Source organism: Ictalurus punctatus, chromosome 7, assembly GCF_001660625.3.
Source record: "Ictalurus punctatus breed USDA103 chromosome 7, Coco_2.0, whole genome shotgun sequence".
NCBI classification, from domain to species: Eukaryota; Metazoa; Chordata; class Actinopteri; order Siluriformes; family Ictaluridae; genus Ictalurus; species Ictalurus punctatus.
This window is the reverse complement of record NC_030422.2, coordinates 24,560,127-24,580,569: the sequence shown is the minus strand read 5'-3', so window position 1 is coordinate 24,580,569 and position 20,443 is coordinate 24,560,127. Positions and strand designations below refer to the sequence as shown.

Below are 20,443 nucleotides of genomic sequence, written 5' to 3'. Positions count from 1 at the left end.
ACAGCGTCTCCCCTCCGGCCTCAGAGGCCATGGCGTCCCGCTCCCTCTCACCCACTCTCAACTTTTACCGGTCATTGATACTCACATAACCTACACATTCAATAAATTACATTAAAGAAAAGAAAAAGAAAACAAACTCGCATAAAAGACGCCAAACGGCTCTCACGCGCTTCACACACCACGTTCACTCCTTCACCGCGCATGCAGAGAGAGAGAGAGAGAGAGAGAGAGAGAGAGAGAGACAGACTTTTTACAATACACAGAGTTGGGTGTAACACGTTACTGTAATCTAATGACTTTTTCTGGTAACACGGTAATGTAACACATTACATTTTAAATTTATGTAATTTGATTACAGTTACTGATGTCAATAAAATTACATCACTTGCGTTACAAATTCATCGTTAAGGAAACAATATTAAGCAAAATGCATTTAATTTTAAATAAACCACCTCTGCCAGAGGAGTAACCTGGCCTGGGCATTAGAGGCTGTAACCCAGAAGATTTTTTCTTTAGCCCTGAATAATTCTCCACTTGGAGCGGTTTGTCACTACGTAACTGAACGTCAGTAAAAGAAGCTGGCGGTGTTGTAATTTTATATTTTCAGTGAACGGAGGTGAGACCAATCAGACAGGGTTTACAGGAAAATACGTTGAAACACTCGTGTCTTATTCGCTGACAATCTCTCAATTCTGCCAAAGGCTAGCTCACAGTCAGTTAGTGTGAGGGGAAAATGGAAATACACCAATTTATATTTACCAGTGAAGGGGTTGAAACTGAAACAGTAACATCCTCTCATGCTGAGCAGGAAAACAAGGTGTGTAAATGTCTGTATGAGTTTGTGAATATGTAGAAGTTACGTGAACATGATATGAGAAGAGCATAAGGAAAGATAATGTATTTTGCATGGCACTGTAGCAGCTAAACCCATACAATAATAGCTCAGCTGTGCCTCCCCTTGGCTAGCGACACCAAACTAGTCTAGTTAGAAAAGTTTTATATTTTATGGGTCTGGTAGTCCCACAAACAGTGACAACACCCGAGGCAAGTTTTATGATAAATCCAACTTTTTCTGATTGTGTCATACATCGATGCGCGCTAGAATTACTGAAAGAACTATGAGTTTCACTTTGTAGTGTATTTTTGTAGGTTTGATTGGTTTTGAAAGTAACATGAAAGTAAAGTAATTAGTAATCTGATTACTTTTTACATGCAGTAATCAATAATGTAATCAGATTACAATTTTAAAGTAGTAATTAGTCATCTGTCACAGTCACTGATGGCAGGAAAATCAGTCCAATCGAGTAACAGTACAATCAATCAAGTTAAACAGTAAGTTAGAGATACATGAAGGAGCTGCATCTTTCTGTGCAAGTGTTGATTTGAACCTGGCTGATGCTGTTTTACTAATTTTTTCATTAAAAATTTTGAAATGTCCATTTGAAATATTTAGATTCTCTTTATGCACACCTACAAACTGTCTATCTGAGACAGTCGAGATAATCCAGTCCAAAAGTCAAGCTTAAAGTATGTAACTTCTTATTGACGGTTGGCCAGTTTACAGGTCATTACTTTCCAGCTCTTTCACTGAAGTTGAATTTAAAGCTCTTTTTAAAAAAAAAAAACATTTTCTTCAACACTAAGATTCACAGAGTGAGAGTTAGAGGAGTTGGGATAGAAATAGGAGAGAGGAGGAGATAGAGGACATGCAGTAGGAAGAGAGAGGAGAGGAGGAGGAAGAAGAGTATACAGAGGAAGAGTACACAGAAGAAGAATATTAAATGAGATGAGGGCCACCTGAACTGATCTCAATAACAGTGTCTCTCTGAGAGAAGCTGGACAGAGAGTTCAGGCTGTAGTAAACAAATATACTGTTGCTTTAATCATTTGCACATTCCATTGAGAAAACAGGTACGTGCTCTGTGCTTACTACATTTATGTATATCTCTGGGTATTATGGCATGAAGTAGGATGTAATGATGGTGCAATCCAGTTTGTCATCCAAATGCACTCCCAGCTGCTTGTATGTTCTCACTGCCTCCACATCCTCTCCATCAGTGGTGACAGGTGGGGTCTGGACTAACTACAGCCCACCTTGGACTACTCCTGGACAACCCAAGAAAATTCTGAGATTGGCATACAAACCGTGGAATTGGGTGGATGCCCAGTGCAGGATATTTTGCTTCTTCAACCTACGTTGGCTCCAAGCTATAAACTCCATTAAGCTATCTGACTTATTCTTTAGAAAAATAAAACAGCCAAACTCATGATTACTGGATTCAGACGAAGAAGGGTTATTAGCAGTCAGCAAGATAGCAAATAACCCGTACTGGTACCAGGGATACACGCCACATGGAGACGTAGCCTGCACCGAGGTTCTATTGGTTACAATGTTCTTTATATTCACTTCAGGCATGGCACCATATCTAACATTAACCAATTATACATAGTTCTTCTTGTACATCCCATCACAATCTTCCACACGTATCCCAATTATGTAATTTCCCATTATCTCTAAGAGACCTTAGGTTTAGTTTATACATTTATATCTACATTTTAGCTATTCCTACCACGATTGAGCAACAGACATTCCAGGCATGAGTGAACATTCTAATGCTTATCTGAACGGTACAGTTGTTCCTCTTTTTAGTTGGCCGTTTCTTCTATCTTTGCTCCTTGTCTGACACTTTATAGGGTCAGACTTATGCTTGTAACTTATTTTTTATATTTTATGCATTCTTCTGACATATGGTCAAATATCAGCCCTGGGCCTTCCGAGGCAAACCCTGGACCTCCCAAGAAGGTTGATTCACACAAACCCCCTCTCACACTTTTCCCACTTTTCTCCAGGTGTTTCTCTCTTTTGCACCTAAGTGCATTGCAAACGTCACAATAGCGTTTATGTTAATAATAATAATGTGCCCAATACACATACCGTGACACTTTATTCTGTGAAAGCAAAGAGTAATATTTCTTTTAATTAATGTTAAATGTTAGTAACCTAAATTTCCTCTGTGTGTGTGAATGTTTCACTTGTGCCTGGGTACTTCCCGCTTCAACAGTCCATCTGTCAGAACTTCCTTGTTCTCATGCTGGTGTGCTCTTACACAACCACCACAATGTGTCATGTCAACTGTCAGAACTTCCTTGTTGTCGTGCTGGTGTGCTCTTACACAACCACCACATTGTCTAGTGTCAAAAACCAGCTGTCTTTAGGTTTTAAGATTTCACTTGACTCTTCAATATTAATTATCTATATTTAATTCATTAGGTTATATACTTTGATATCTTAATTTATCCCAGATTTCCTACACCAGCTTCTGTCTCCAGGGATGTAGAGGTGTGTTTTACACTGGGGTGCTGGGTTTATATTAATGTGCTCCTTTTTATATGTTATCATTTCTATAGTAACAGCGCATGCACCAGGATTTGCTCCACATAATCTAAGACTAGTGTATAATCACTGATATGGTGAAGTTTTCAGTTAGGAGATATTTATTTAACATTTATAGAAGGAGTGTCAGTGCTTTGTAACAGTAACAGTCAGTAAGTTTCCTGACACAGGCATTAGTTCCTGTTATCACTGCTGTATACAGTCGTTCCCTCACCAGCCTCTTTTTTCTTTCTCTTGAAGTTAAAGAGACAAAATGTTACAAAGAAACTGGAAAACGTGAACCCTCTCTCCTGAAGACTCGAGTCTTGTGGACGTTCCATAAACAGTTCAAATGAACAGTTCCATGAACAGTTAAAAGCATGACGTGATTAATAAATTAATAAACTTTTTTTTTTTGCATTCCCAGTGATTTGATTTGATTTGATTTGCTGTGTTGTGTGATGGACAGGTGTGGGGGCGGACTTTGTGATGTTGGGTGGAATGTTGGCAGGTCTGAATGATGATCAGGGTGAGACCATCAAGAAAAAGGACAAAAAGAACAAACTGTTCTACGGCATGAGCTCCGATACGGCCATGAAGAAGCACGCAGGAGGAGTAGCAGAGTACAGGTGAGAGAAAGACTGGCAGAGGACTGAGTACAGGAGAGAAAAATCAGGATGTAAAGTCATTACACCATGTTTTAACATGTGTAATGTTATCAGACAGGATATCAGGAAGCATGCAGTACAGATATATTCTATTATTCCTGTTGTCTTGGATACCAGTTCCTGAAAATGATTTTCAGTTCTGACTCAGAGCAGCTTTTGTTTTAATAGATATAGTGTAGAAAACAAAACAACACTCACATAATTGGTCACACCAGAGTGCCTCAACCAGCTGAAATCTTGATTGTAGTGTAGCTTTGCTACACTTACAAAGTGGTGAGTATATAGATTTTTTGGAAGAACAGATATGCATTCAATTGTGCACTGAGTGTAATTCATAAAATGTTATTTATCTTGTAAATCAGACTGAAGCAATAATGATAAACTGTCTCAGGGATGATGTTTTTCTGTGTGACTCTCCTGATTCTCTTCAGCTTCATGAAATTTCAATCAGGTATGGGGAAAAACTATTCTGTGTGTGTGTGTGTGTGTGTGTGTGTGTGTGTGTGTGTGTGTGTGTGTGTGTGTGTGTGTGTGTTATAATGAACTCTAAAGTTGTGATGTTTTTGTGCCCAGAGAGTTATGTAAGTTTAGTGGTGTTATAAAAGATGTTTTTGAGAGAACTCTCTCTGGTCCTCTTGTAAAAGGTGGTGTGTGACTCTCTTTAACTGAATCCTGGTGTGTGGAAGATCTCCTTTCTCAGAGCTGAGTAACGTCATTCACTCACTCACTAAAGGCTCAGCGACTGGGGAAAGTGTTGTTATGATCACTGAAAGACTGAAAGCCCTCTCTATATATGAAGTGAAGATGAAATTCAAAAGCAAAGTGCCACAATTCAAAAACTTTTGATTTGTTTTTATATATTTCAGAGCTACAATTCAAATGTTTCACTCGATCAGCTGATCGGTGTCGAGAAAAAGAAAAAAAGAATAAATCCTCTGTCAGCTTGAAAGTAGACGATTCATTAGTTCACTTTGTGGTGTGAGTATTTGTACTGAGGACAGTGTGAAAAACACATGTCTTGTGAACATCCTGTAAGAGGGGTGATTCCATCTTTTGCCAGGGGTTGTACTCTTTATTTATTTATTTATTTATTTATTTATTTGTACAGTGATGACGAGCGGATTCCCAAGTTAGTAGGCTGGCTGATAGTGTTAGCATTTTAGCCTCACATGTTTTTTTCCCACTCGGTCATTCAACTGCTTGGAAGCCAAGTTATAACATTTGGAATAAGCACAATTATATGTATGAGAATGGGTAAAAGTGCCTTCACTGTTCTGTTTTTCTTTGGAATTAACTTTTAAGCTGTTATCTCTGCTGTTACCTAATTAGCATTTTAGCTGCACATGAGTTAGCTGCACATGACGTACATTTCTATGAATATGGTTCAACCAAAGCATTTCCTTCTCTCACTCTCTAAATTATAAAAGTATATCTATTTAATTAGTTATGTAAAGCCACCATTCAAAAATTCAAAGTTTTATACTGATAGTGTTTACATAAATGTTCACAAGCAACATCACTAATTCCATGTTGGGAAAGAGCTGCCAGTGTTTAATCTGGTTTTACCGTTGTTGTTGTTGTTGTTGTTGTTGTTGTTGTTGTTGTTATTGTTGTTGTTGTTTTGTCATCAAGATTTTTGGTCACAGGAGAATTATCTGGCTGTGCTGGTCACAGAGATTTCAGCCTCATTTCTTTTCTTTTTGAACAGATGAAATGGGCATTAGGGAGTGTAAATAAAATGACAGACAAAGCGCTTGTGTAAACATTAAAGCACTCCAGACACATGGGTTTTTTCAGCCACATAATACACTGAGGTCATGGCTTAAACCATCATTTTTATGATGATCTACAAAATTTTCCAGGTTATTTGTAATAGTAAATTAAGAAATAATTGAAATTTGACTATTATACCTTTGAGTTGCTACCTACTACTACAATATTGCTACCTACATTACTTGGCCTGTAAAATTTCTTTAAAACTGCACTTAAATTTGAATTGCTTTAAAGATTTAGTGTTTTCATGAGTTTGCCTCTTATGCTGCTACAGACAGCAAACACCAGCAGTAGAGCTACAATATGCAAGAATTTTATGAAAAGTCAAAATGTACTAACCCCATTTCCATAAAAGTTGGGATTTTTTTCTAAAACACAATAAAAACAAAAATCTGTGATTTGTGAAGTCTCCTGAAACTTTAATTAACTGAAAAACGTACAAAGAAGAGATATTCAATGTTTTCACTGACCAATTTAATTGTATTTTGTAAATATAAACAAATGTAGAATTTGATGCCTTCAACACACTCAAAAAAAACTGGGACAGAAAATTTTATAGAATATTTAAGTAACACCATTTTTGGAAGATGAGGTTAACTAATATTAAGATTTATTATTACTAGTATTATGCTACTATAAATATATACATTTGTTTTGACAGCCCTCTCTTATTGTCTCGAACATTGTAGTTATTAGTTAAGGCAATAAACTAAATAATAATAATAAAGAAGTCCAAGGAATATATATATATATATATATATATATATATATATATATATATATATATATATATATATATATATATATATGTATGTGTGTGTGTGTGTGTGTGTGTGTGTGTGTGTGTACACACAAATATTAGGGAAAAGTTTTTTTCATATATTCTACATTCTTTACACATAAAGTGAAATATGTCAAGCCTTTTTTGTTTTAATCTTAATGATTACAGATTACAGCTCATGGAAATCAAAAATATAGTATCTCAAAATATTAGAATAAAGAATTTATAATACAGAAATGTCCACCTGAGAAGAGCCCTAATCAGATAATTAACTCAAAACACCTGCAAAGGACATATGATATTGGAAATGATATACGGTATTTGTTTGTTTTTGAAAAAAAAACCCAGAGGGATTACAGGTGGTCGGTCCAGAAGCTCCTATTGATGCTGTAGCTGGTGAAGACCTGGTTCTGCCCTGTTTTATCAAACCCAATACCAGCGCTGTGCACATGACAGTGGAGTGGATGAGACTAGAGGATGTGGCTTCATTAGTGCATCTCTATAAGGATAAAAAAAACAGAAATGAAGATCAGGCTCAGTCTTACAGAGGAAGAACATCACTGTTTAAAGAGGAGCTACAGAAAGGCAACGCTTCACTCAAACTCTCAGCTCTCCAAGTCTCTGATGAAGGAAAATATAAATGTCTCGTTGAGGACAAATCCTGGTATGATGACATCACTGTTCACGTCACTGTCGAAGGTAAGATCTATTTCTACACTTTATACAGTGAATGTTATACTAGAATAAACTTTATTTTCACTTAACATCAATGGTTTGTGCATAAATAAACCACAGTCACTGAATCAACTTTTATTTTAACAGACCCGGGTCTAGTCTAATTTGAGTGCACTCAAAACTATACTGAGCTTTTATTATTTTGATAATTTTCTTCTTTTGTATATTTGGGATCCCACTTTTCCATTTTATTACTTTACTACTGAATTGCACTTGTTCTTATTGAACATGGTATTTAATATATGAAGTTAAACTAATCTGTGTGCCTTGTGTTGTTATTTCACTGTCGTAATCCAACCTTTGGCTTCAGCGAGTGAACCTACGATCTTCTGATCTGGACAAATTCTGAACATCTAGATACCTTGACTACTCATTACTTTCATGTGAATCTGTGGTTACCTATAATAGTGGCCAGTCTTTGAGTAGCTGGCTACACATATGTCTTAGATGCAGCTTTTGGCAGATTCCCAAAACTAATTTTGCTCAGTCTTGTGTGTGTGTGTGTGTGTGTGTGTGTGTGTGTGTGTGTGTAAAGTCACACTTCATAGTATTATTTTTTTACCATATCAAGAACAGTCTTTAAACTGAAAATGAGCAGAAAATAATAACCTCTATGGAGGTTAACAGTATAACATGATTTCACTATGTTTAAAACAATACTTTTATTTATTGCCTATAGCACAGGGAAGCCACCCGGTGATCACGATGGAGAGTTATGATCACTCAGGAGGGATTAATCTAGTGTGTGAGTCCAGAGGCTGGAACCCTGAACCTACGGTTCTGTGGATGAACAGAGAAGGAGACACTCTGCCTGCTGGAGATACACAGATACACAGAGACACTGAGGGCTTCAGTGTGAAACGCCACATCACTGTTTATGATTATAGCGACTCCAACAAGTTTTACTGCAGACTTCAACAAAAACATCACATGATGGAGGCAGAGGTTATCATTAATAGTAAGTGTCTATGATTAAAAACTTGTAACATTCTATTGTAATCATTACAGATGAGGTGATTAAAGATGAAACATGATTGTGATGAACACACACTATTCTTGCATTAGAGTGTATGCATTATTTTAATTATATCTGGTGATTTTGCTACAGTTCTGTCTGAGTGTGTTTTGCATTTATCAATAATTCTTGCACAGTTTAATAAAAATATCTGTAACACTGTAAACTTGGTTTTGTTTTAGGTAAAGTCTTTGATGCTTGGAAGTGGGTTGTGGGCATTTCAGTTTCAGCATGTCTTATTGCTGTCGGATCGATAGTAACTGCAGTTATCTATCACAGGAAAGGTAATCTTTAAATAATTTTCCTTTATAATATCTCTAGCTTAAATTATATTGCAGTTTATACCATAGCTTTAGTCCACAGATTCCTATTTATGGTCCTGGAGAACCCCATGTCCTACACATTTTAGTGTTTTTCCTGCAATAGCACTCACTTTAGGTCAGGAAGGGCTGTTAATGAGCTGATTATCTGGATCAGGTGTTTTAGAGCACAGAAACACCTGTAGGTCCGGGGGTTCTCCAGGACAAGGGTAAAGAACCTGTGCTTTACTCAGTAGACCACAGAAGTCCAGTTGGCCGTGCTCTCTGTGAAGAGGATAATTTAATTCTGTCTCAAAGTCTCACCTCTGTCTTCATCTATTCACTTCCATTACCACAAGCCCTTTCTGAAGAAGTGAAAGGGTATTTCATTAATGAAAGGTTTGGGAGAGTATCGAGTCTCACTCTGCACATCAGTACATTATTACAGAACACAGAATCTAATTTACACTGAGGTTCACTTTAACTTATCTTTCCAAACTTAAGCTCTGGCTTAAGTCTTATTAAACATTATGCAAACCAGCAAATTAATATTTACAGATCACCAAATGTAAATATTTTAATGCTCCTTTCTATCAGACTTGATCATTTTAGGCCAATCTGGTGACTAGATAGTTATTCAAATAAAATAACTAATAAAATATTGATGACAAATAGACTGCATGAAATCCTGCATATATTATGTGAGGCATAATAATCATTTAAACACAATCAAGCCCACATTACCTCATGTGAAAAAGGAATTTCCTCTTAATTAAGTACTTTATTTATTTGTAGAGAGCATGTTGTTCTGTCTGTCAGCACTGCATGCTGTACTGCTGCTAATCCTCCACAGAGCCGTGCCACAGTGTGCAGCTCTGATGTTTCTCAGCACAGCAATCACACTGTTGCTGCCCAGTGGTGCTGTGGCTGAGTGGATTATAGATGTAGTACTGCAGATTTATTAAAGAGCTGCAGACAGAGAAATCCAGAAAACAAAATTCAAAGAGAATTTGATATTCAAAAAACAATAATCTGAAAGCTAAAATATAAAAACACAAAACAGTAGAACAGTCCAAGATCACAGAGAGGATCCACGATTTAACCAACTTGAATTCACAGAGACTTTCAGCAAGACTTCAGAGAGGAGGGACTGTGGTTACTGGATATCAGAAGAATGAATGAGCTACACCTTTACTTCAGTCTAATTAGTGACTATGACAGGTGAGGTAGTATGTTGTGTTGCTAGTGTGACATGTTAAATGTACTGGGTGCAAAAAAACTATGCAGATTTGAGCAAAATTACAGCTTTAGAATTATATACGTGTCTAAATAAAGTACATAATTAAGTTGCTTTGGATAAAATCGTCAACTATATGAATAAATGTACAATGTAAATAATTATCATTAGCTAGTGGCTCAGACTGGTAAATCCCAACAGGTCCTCAATCTTCATGAGTTTGTGTTACAAATTAGTTCTTATAATTGTTAATAATAATTGCTACATTAACAGTTCTACATCAGTTAGTTCCAGTCCACTAATATGATTGGACAAGCGGTGTTCCAGTAGAGCTGATATTTAGTGTAACAACACTGGGACATTTCACTGTTTGTATCACTCCACTTGTCTGTGTTTGCTACATAAATAAAACAGTTCTATCAATAGTCCGTCACATTTAAACCTTTACTGCACTTACTACGACCTGTCAGTTAGTCTGTGTGTTACTATGGCAACGCACCCCTCAGTCCAGCTGTGGCTTCTTTGGAAAATATTTTCATTGATGGCACTTTTTTATCGTGTCTGAAATGTCAGTTGATTGATATGTATTTCTAATTTTAAAAACTGTCTAAAATCATAATCACACGATGATCATGCTGTTGTAAAGAATATACGGCACTCTGCGTGTGGCTGAAACTAGGAAACCATATGTTAAGTGATGATCTATTTACTGTTAGTGTGCATAAAGTAGGTAGTTGGTACTGTGTCATATTCATTTATTTTATGATATTCGGTCATATTCAGCAGTAGTCAGGCACTGTATGATATTAAATGAGAATTTTGCTGAGCTGACATTAACACTGACTCAGTAATGTTCATCAAACCCTCCCCTCAGTACTCATGACTTACAGACACAATGTAAGATGCTGAAGGTTCATGAGAAAGTGTAGATCAAGGGAAAGGGCAGAATTTACAGCTCCTTCTCATGTTTATTCAAACTAATAACGCCAAATTACACACACATCAGGTTTATACAGATTTGAACATTTATTGGGACGTAAACAAGGAGTAAGAAGATTAGAAATGCAAACCTTTTTTTTATTTGTTTGTTTCTGTATAATAAACCAGTTTATCTGTTTTATGTGTTGTGATTGGTCAGGACTGAGTTTGATTAGAGTCTGGCTCATTTGCTCTTTCTGAGTATCCCAGATGTTTTCTCTGGATTTTTGGCTTCTTGAAATTTTTTCCACCTGTTTTTTAAACCCCAATTTTAGAAACCTTGAATTTTTTTAACCCGGTTGAATTTTTATTACCTGAATTTCTTAACTTAAATATTCAATACTTTCCTTTCACTTGGTTTCATTCAGGACCTATATATTAAAATATCTTAAATTCACACTAATAATTAGTCAGTAACCACATTTACACATTTATTTTCAAGTATTACACATTCAGGTTCAGCTTCTGCTCATATATAACTCATAACCAGACATGGGGAGTAACGGAATACATGTAACATAATCAGGACTCCAAAAACTGGTAACTGTAATCCGTTACAGTTATGTCAAAAAACAAAGTAATCAGATTACAGGTACATTTTGTAATAAAAAAATTGGGAATACTATCAGGATTAAATTTTTACATTTTTTGTTTGTTTAGAGCCAAATAAATTGACATAACACAACATAGACAGCTGCTTGATTATAGTTCTGGTTCTCTCTTGCCCACGTGACACATGCGCAACCTTCTGGTGAATGCGCAAATAAATTTTGCACAAAATGAATCTGGTAAAAATTAACACATTGTTCTCTGAAATGCTTTTGTTAGGGTGATCATACGTCCTCTTTTGCAGACCTTAAAAACAGTCTAAAATTGAGAATATGTCTGGGATTCAGCTTTAATTTAATTTAATTATGATGTGCTTATGGTCAAATATTGCATCATGTGTGCACATATTTGCATTGCTTTAACCCCTCTCTGTAATTCCCGCCTTCTCACACACAAAGTTGGTCAATTATAAAAGGCTTGCAGCAACTATTGGCCAAATTCCTGCCTCTCAAACATTAACCTACTCTCAGCGAACACACAAAGGTGAAGCGATGTTGTGTAAGACATCAAACAGTTACTTGACAATAGCAACAAATGAGAGATGTCCTGAGTCTAAACAATGCCCGTGGCCATATAAAGTCATTTTTAATTTCATGTTCTCACACTGCTTCGTATTACATGGCCATTCAAATGTGTAAATGATGGCAGAAGATACACTTGTGGCATCTAATATTTTATTTCATTAAATGGACATTTAAAAGAATGTAGAAAAAAATGTTAAACATTGGCAGAGTGAAAACAGTTTTATTTAGCTATATTTATGTGATGCTAATAGTGTGTCTTGTTCTGTGTAGTAAAGTCTGCATGCATAGTAAAGCCGCAGTCACACTAGGCTTTAATGCTCAATTGACCTCCATTCAAATGCATCCGATAATGACAGATCAGAAACGCAAGCTTGTGTAGAATTTTCATATTATGCTGCATGAGGAAAGTTCAAATTTTGTGAACTCTGACCTGCGTAATCTTATTTCGTGAAGACATGTGGCCGATAGATGATGTCACAGCAAAAAGAAATAAAAAAAATGGAAATCCTAATTTTAGCGATTTCGAGAGATCCTGTACTTTACAAGGCAGCTATGAAAGATTATAAAAACAACTTAAAAAGCAAGTCTGCCTGGTTTGCAGTGTCGTTGAAAACAGGAACAGATGGTATATTTAACAAAGGGAAACATTCAATTATTTTTTAATTGCTTCAAATACTCTCTGACATTTTACTGCTGTAAAATGCAATAACACATGAAAACTTCAGTGTATGATGTCATATCTGAAGTATGATGTCATATCATGCCCATATTCGCTGCGGTGAGAATTGTGTCCTCTTTTTGGAAAACCAGAATATGATCACCCAATCTTTTGTGCTGTAATGTTACCCGCATCAGGGCCAGTGATCTTTTATTGATTTACTTATTATATTACACTGTATCACTATATTACACTGCTTAACCTGTTTACACTTTTATTTATATAGAATTTACACTCAATACTCAAACTATTTTATCTGTTTTATCCTCAGAGCTTCAGAAGGAGAAGAGATATGCAGGTGAGAATGAACTTTTTGTGGTTTTAAAATCATTCTGAATATTTAATTGGAGGAGACAATATCACATTGTTAAAATGTGAGATATTAAAGCACTGTATACACGGTCTAGACAGAAATGAAGTGTGTGTGTGTGTGTGTGTGTGTGGTCTGAAAGGAATTACAGTAAATACCCATAAGTTACTGATACTGCCTGTAAACTATTAGTGTCTTAAGGACTGTTCCACAGGTGCATGTGCAATAATTGTTAGTGGTTCACTGAACAAGCATGAAAAACATTGTTTAAACCTTTTTCAATAAAAATCTGTGACGCTTATTTGGATTTTACAAAATTATCTTTAAAATACAGTCTCCTGAAAAGGGACGTTTCTTTTTGAGTTTCTATATGAACCATAACGGACCTGTAACATCATGTTCCACTTCGTGAAGTGTGCTTAATCATTTAACAAATAAATAACATCAGAGGACAATATCATTTCATAACTGCAATCTGATTTGTGTTGTCCTTTTACCTTATCACTGTATTACACTGCTTAATCTGTTTATTCTTTTATTTATATAAAATTTACACAAATAGTATACAAGGTCTAGACATGAAGAAATGCAATGCGTCTTTGTGTGTTTGTGGGGTGGGGGTGGGGTTTGAAAGAAATTACAGTAAATTACAAGATTACTGATATGAATTTTAATTTTTACATGTGACATTAGCTCTAATATACCCAACATGTCCAAAAGTATGTGGACACCCCTCCTAATTACTGAGTTCAGGTGTTTCAGTCACACTCATTACTAACAGGTGAATAAAATGAAGCACATAGCTGTACAATCTCCAGAGACAAACACTGGCATTAGAATGGACTAAAGAGCTCAGTTACTTTAAATGTGGTGCTGTCAGTGTGTCATCTTTACCACACGTCAGTTTGTGAAATTTCTTCCCTGTTAGATCTGCCTCAGTTAACTGTAAAGATACGTTCACACTAGAGAGTGACAGGCGACCGTACATGTTCTATATAAACACATAACACAGAGCTGCGTTTTCAGTATCAGTGACAGCGCGACAAGCAACATGTGAGTTGAGATTTTCTCAACTTTATGTAAGTTGGGTCTGATGTAGCTCAGTGGTTAAGATGTGGTTGGATTACTGATTGGAAGGTCATGAGTTCAAACCCCAGCACCGTCAAGCTGCCACTGTTGGGCCCTTAAGCAGGGCCCGTAACTAACCCTTAACTGCTCAAATATATAAATGAGATAAATGTAAGCCGCTCTGGATAAGGGCATCTGCCAAATGCCATAAATATAAATGACATGGTAAATCCAAACGATGGCTCAAATGGTTCCTCGAATTAATTGTATGGCGCACGGGTATTAGGGATAAAGCAAATAACAGCTTCTATTAACCCTCTTTCCTCAGTCAGCCTTTTCAGCCTCTTGGTTCATTTACTCAAAAGAAAAACTAGCGCATGTGGTTTACCACGGAGAGTATGCAGGCCTGGAGTGTCTAAATGAACACACTGGCAACCAGAGCAGTTCAGAGACACATCTGGTTTATTGCAGATTCACAGAGGTTTATATAGGAACAAATAGCCGTTCACAGGCATAGGTGTGGAAATAATATGGCAGTTGAACTGTCTGGCCACGTACGTGAAAAACATCTTGGGCAATACAAGAATGTACAGGTTTCTGAACATATATGGCACGTACACAACAGACAGGTCTAGAAAAGTTCATGAGACAGAAATTAAACTATAACCTAAACATACTTATACATATCTGATGGAATAGAGAATAGAGAGTTTCCAGCAATGGGGAATAACATTTAGTTCCTACCTGCAAAGTAGGTAGTAGCATGTACTGCTTAACTAAAAAATGACGTATAACTCATAACTATGGTTTCATTGTATCCTGTCATATATGACTTCTCATTAAACCTGTATAGAGACATTACAAAGAAAAATAGCTAGTACAGTTAGCTTGTGCTACTAATAGCTAATACGAATACGTTATGTAACGAATATCAAACAACAGATTTTTCACACTTTTTCCACTTTAATAAAACGTTACAATTCAACGTGCATTTTAAAGATAAATAAATAATAAACTGTAGTTAACTGTGAGCTGTAAGCTACATTTTGGTCATGACTCTCACTGGAGCTGAATGGATGGTACACACCCACACGCAACATGTCGTGTGCTAGTGTGTCGTGTACAATGTAGTGTGCGAGTGTGAACATGGAGTAAGTGCTGTTATTGTGAAATGGAAGTGTTTATGAGCAACAACAGCTCAGCCGTGAAGTGTTGGTCCACACAAACTCACAGAACAGGGCCGCTGAGTGCTGAAGCTCGTAGTGTGTAAAAATCACCTTTCCTCTGTTGTATCACTCACTACAGAGATCCAAACTGCTGATGGAAGCAACATCAGCACAAGAACTGTGCATCAGGAGCTTCATGAAATAGGTTTCCATGGCCAAGCAGCTGCACACAAGCCTAAGATCACTATGTGCAATGCCAACTCCATATTAATGCCCATGGTTTTGGAATGAGATTTCCAACAAGCTCATATAGGTGTGATGGTCAGGTGTCCACATACTTTTGTCCATATAGTGTACATAATATTATTCATATGACCTCATGCATGTGTTAAACACCACATTTCTACTGTCTATAAAATGTATTATAGAAACAAAGTTAAATAAATGAACTTGTTGGTTTTATTCAACACACAACTCATACAATGGAGAATAATAAGTGTATTAAACATTATCCTACAAGTTTGTTTAATCTCTAATATGAACTTTTTTCTCTTTTTAGAACTGCAGAAACAGAGAGTGGAAGACGGTAATTACATCTGAGTTTGTGACCCTTTAAGGACTTTTATTTTTCAGATTTATGAAGAACTGTGAGTAGAGAAATTAGATACATAATGTTTGAGATGAAGCATATATTTTTTTATTTGCCTCTGTACTCCACAATTTTAAATTTGTACTCAAACTATTTACACGAGGTTAAAGTGCACGTACTCTTTAATAATGAGTATTTTTTTATACCCCTGAGTTTTACCATGTGTAAATAACAGCACTCAGAATTCATTGTGCTCCTGCCATCAGCAGTTACATTATCAGTGAAGATGAGTGAGCCAGTACCTGAGGCAGTCATACAGGACCATGTTTTACAGATGAGGTGGTATGCTTTGGATCTTGTCCAGTCCTTTTTCACCTCCACACTCTGCTCCTGCCATCGCTCTAATACAAGTTCATCTTGGTCTTATCTGTCCACCAGACCTTTTCCCAGAACTCTGCAGGCTCCTTTAAGTACTTTTTAGTAAACTATCCTGTGCATCCTGTTTTTGTGGAGAACTAGTGGTTTGCATCTTGCAGTGTAGCCTCTGTATTTCTGTTCATGAAGTTTTCTGCAGACATTATTCACTGACAAATCCACACCTGCCTCCTGAAGAGTGTTTCTGATCTGTCAGACAGGTGTATGAGGATTTTTCTTCATTATGGTGAGAATCTTCTGCTATAAGCTGTGGAGATCTTCTTTGGCCTACCAGACCCTTTATAGTTACTAAGCTCACCCATTCTCTCTTTCTTCTTAATAATGTTCCACACAGTTGATATTTTTGTAACTCTAAAGTTTGGCCAATGTGTCTGACTGATTTATTCTTGTGTCTCAGCCTTATAATGTATCCTTGACTTTCACTGGCACTCTGGTCCTCATGTTGACAAACAGTAAAAGAAGACTCTAAAGTTGACCAAAAGTGTGGAATAAAGACTAGATGCTGAAATCTCTCTCATACCTGCACTAATGAAGCAATTAAACACACCTGAATAATCACTAACACCTGTGCAGCTCATGTCCCAAATATTATGATACCATGGAATGGAGGCTGTGTGTAAAGTGTTGTAATTTCTACTTGTTCAGAAATGTATAAAAATACACTTGATTAAAATCTGAGGATGTGCACTTTAACCACATGAAATATTTGAGTACAAATTTAAAATGGATGCAAATGGGGGGAAAAAATGCCTTTATGGAGGGAGCGGTATATATTTAGGAAGAGGAACAGATTCTTGGATTTCTCTCCTTTCTTTACATTTCTCTATTCTTAGGCAAAAAAAATCTACTGATGGCAATAAACTTGTTGTTGGTGTTTTAAATATTGATTTATTTTTTATTTGGTTTGTGGGGGGCACGGGGGATTAGTGATTAGCACGCTTGCTTCACATCTCTAGGGTTGGGGGTTCAAATCCCACCTTTGCCCTGTGTGCATGTGTTCTTCAGGGGTTTCCTCCGGGTACTCCGGTTTCCTCCCCTGGTCCAAACACATGCGTTGTGGGCTGACTGGTGTTTCCAGATTGTGTGTAGTGTGTGTGTGATTGTGCCCTGCAGTGGGTTGGCCCCCCGTCCAGGGCGTCCCCTGCTTTTTGCCCCGCTATCCCGGGGACAGACTCCAGGCTCCCTGCGACCCTGTGTAGGATAAGCAGTATAGAAAATGGGTGGATGGATTTGGTTTGTACTTTTGGTCTGTGGTATAAATATGATTCAAATATTAATTATTTTATTATGTTTTGTTGAATCTAATTGTATTTTGATAAATTCATATAAAATATTGATTCATGTTTCACAGAGTTATTAAAGAAGAAGAAGTTTGCAGGTAAGAACAATTTTATCGTCAGTACAGTTACATCAGAGTCTCTACTGTATTTGTGTGTGTGTGTGTGTGTGTGTGTGTGTGTGTGTGTGTGTGTGTGTGTGTGTGTATGTGTGCGTGTGTGTGCGCGCCTAACCTCAGGCAGTAAAAATAAATCTTTGTCTCTTACAGATTTTTTCACGTAAAAGCTGCAGCTCTTTCTCTCTCTCACACACACACACACACACACACACACACACACACACACATAGACGTCATAACGAAAACATTCAGATAAGGAAATGCAAAGGCAGTTATTTCTAACCCATGTCAAAATAAAAGTATCCAACACAGAACAAAAAAGTTTCCGTCATTAAAATTCTGAGGAAATGATAGATTTTAAAATTGACTAATCAGTTTAGTCTGTTAGCTGTTGTATAAACATATACATATACAAACGTTACATTTTCTTAATCTTTTTATGGGATTTGCCATTTTTATTTTTTTTTATTAATCCATTAGTAAATGATTGATTTGTTTATTTTGCAGTGATTATTTTCTGATAGGAGTGTGTAAGTGTATAGTGTTGTGGTCTTTCACTGCCATCTAGCGGACAAATAATATAACAACTTCATAAAACTTTAAAATTTACTCTTTCGAGATGAAAACTCCTCACTACTGGACAATATCTATCATTTACATTAAAAACAGAGAAACACGAAACAAACACAAACCCCGAGAGGAACTGATAAAAATGTGTTTAAATGACTTAAAAACGATGGGAGAAATTAAATCTGATAATAAATTGAAATTCCTAACAGGTGAAACAATACACACCTGTGACTGTAAGTAAAGTAAAGAGCTACAGTAAGTACAGACTGTAAATGAATTCACTGGCGTCCTGCTGCTTATTGATTAAACCTGATGATTTGATTTTGAAAAACACCAGAAAACAAAACAGTAAATAGTATGATTGACACAAACATAGAGGAGAAATGATTTTATTTAAAGTGCTGGTAGAAGATCGGGTGTAGAGGAGAAGATATTTAAGTAAATGTTACACTAGCTACTTTTATTTTGGTGTGAGTTTGAAAATGTCTCTGTTCTGTTTCTTTATCGAAATTTTCTCATGAAGTGAGAAGTTCTGTGTGTCTGTGTATGGGAGTGAAAAACTGATATACATTTATAATATTGAAATATATAAGGTTGAAAACCACACATCTGTATTTATTTATTTATTTATTTATTAACATGCTTGAAATTCAAGTTCTCTTTTTTCAGTGTTCAGATTCATAATTTAATCCTCAGTGGTCCTCTGATGATGATTTCATATTTTTTACCTGCAAACTCACATCTCACTCTGTGTGTTTCTCTCAGTGGATGTGACTCTGGATCCTGATACAGCTCATCCTGATCTCATCCTGTCTGCTGATGGAAAACAAGTGACACATGGAGACACACGACAGAATCTCCCTGATACACCACAGAGGTTTAATTATTGTGTTAATGTTCTAGGAAAGCAGAGTTTCTCCTCAGGGAGATTTTATTATGAGGTGCAGGTCAGAGGGAAAACTGCGTGGGAACTCGGAGTCGCGAGAGAGAACATTAACAGAAAGGGGCTGATTATACCGAGACCTCAGAATGGATTCTGGACTGTGCGGCTGAAGAATGAGAATCAGTATAAGGCTCTTGCTGGTCCCTCTGTCCCCCTCACACTGAGAGAGAAGGTGGAGAAGGTGGGGGTGTTTGTGGATTATGAGGAGGGTCTGGTCTCCTTTTATGATGTGAAGTCCAGCTCTCATATCTACTCTTTCACTGGTCAGTCTTTCACTGAGAAACTCTATCCTTACTTCCGTCCTGGTTATAATGCAGAAGGTAAAAATTCAGCACCACTGATCATCTCTCCTGTATTTAACACTGAATGAATTTTCACCTCACAGATTTAATAATCTATTAAATGGTGAGAATTAAAATTTAATATTTTACATTTTCTTGTAAATTTTAGAAATACATGTTCTGTTTTAAAGTGCTGTACAGTTTATTTTAAAACCTGTTTTTTTTTTTGCGTAAGAAAATAATGTTAATTCTTCAGTCTGTTTTTTACACATTATGATTGTGGAACTTTATTCATATTTGATTTGTAATGAAAGATCATTCACAGTTCACACCGAGTTTTACTGCAGAATTTAATATGATCAATAAAATGTATGAAGTTCAGCTGCTGATGTCTGTGTAGATAAAACCGAACAGACTAAATGAAAAAATAGAGATATATTCGATTTACACTGTATAAAAGTAGCAGTTCTTTGTAGAAATAGTTGTTAGATGCTATACTTAAATAGAGGCAGATATTATTTGCGCCTCAGAATTGTTGTACATTAACAGGATGCTGTCACATTACAAAGTTGAATTCGGAAGCAAGCGCAGATCTTCATTTAATAAACAGTAAACATAAACAAAGGACTCTACAACAAACACACAATACTGTGGCCAAAACTAAATACTGTAGAATAGACAAAAACATGGATAGATGATAACGTGAGACAAAGAAAGCAGTGCAAACAGCGACATATATACTAGTGTGATCATTAACCGAACCGTAAATCAGGTGCAGGTGGTCATGTGACACTGGTGAGTATGGTGCAGTGGCTGCTGGGAAATGATGGCCAGAGTTCCCTCGTTGATACATGACAGATGCAGTACAGAGTGTAAATGACTAGACTTATATTTATTAAAATGGAATATAATAATAATAATAGTAATAATAATAATAATAATAATAATAATGTTTACAATAAAAGAAAAACAAAT

At 36.4% G+C, this 20,443-nt stretch overlaps 1 protein-coding gene across 2 annotated transcripts; it reads left to right on the top strand.

Annotated features, from left to right (window-relative positions):
• The first annotated feature begins 4,037 nt into the window (after positions 1 to 4,037).
• Positions 4,038 to 20,057, top strand: LOC128633121 (butyrophilin subfamily 1 member A1-like). 2 transcript variants are annotated; one of them, XM_053681939.1, is made up of 9 exons: positions 4,038 to 4,314; positions 4,433 to 4,492; positions 6,944 to 7,294; positions 8,010 to 8,288; positions 8,528 to 8,629; positions 12,982 to 13,008; positions 15,814 to 15,840; positions 17,630 to 17,656; positions 19,010 to 20,057. In XM_053681939.1, exons 2-9 carry the CDS (start codon positions 4,435 to 4,437, stop codon positions 19,555 to 19,557), a joined length of 1,419 nt encoding a protein of 472 aa, XP_053537914.1. In that variant the 5' UTR covers positions 4,038 to 4,314; positions 4,433 to 4,434; the 3' UTR covers positions 19,558 to 20,057. The 2 variants fall into 2 exon arrangements, with proteins under 2 accessions (XP_053537914.1, XP_053537913.1); XM_053681938.1 differs by having other exon boundaries at positions 4,404 to 4,492.
• The last annotated feature ends 386 nt before the right edge of the window (positions 20,058 to 20,443 follow it).

What these genes read in the sequence shown, in the direction of transcription:
- LOC128633121 (XM_053681939.1), top strand. Translation starts at nt 4,435, where the DNA reads ATGATGTTTTTCTGTGTGACTCTCCTGATTCTCTTCAGCTTCATGAAA. An exon ending in CTTCATGAAATTTCAATCAG is followed by an intron (nt 4,493 to 6,943) that starts GTATGGGGAAAA and finishes AAAAAAACCCAG; the next exon opens with AGGGATTACAGGTGGTCGGT. An exon ending in AGTTATCTATCACAGGAAAG is followed by an intron (nt 8,630 to 12,981) that starts GTAATCTTTAAA and finishes TTTTATCCTCAG; the next exon opens with AGCTTCAGAAGGAGAAGAGA.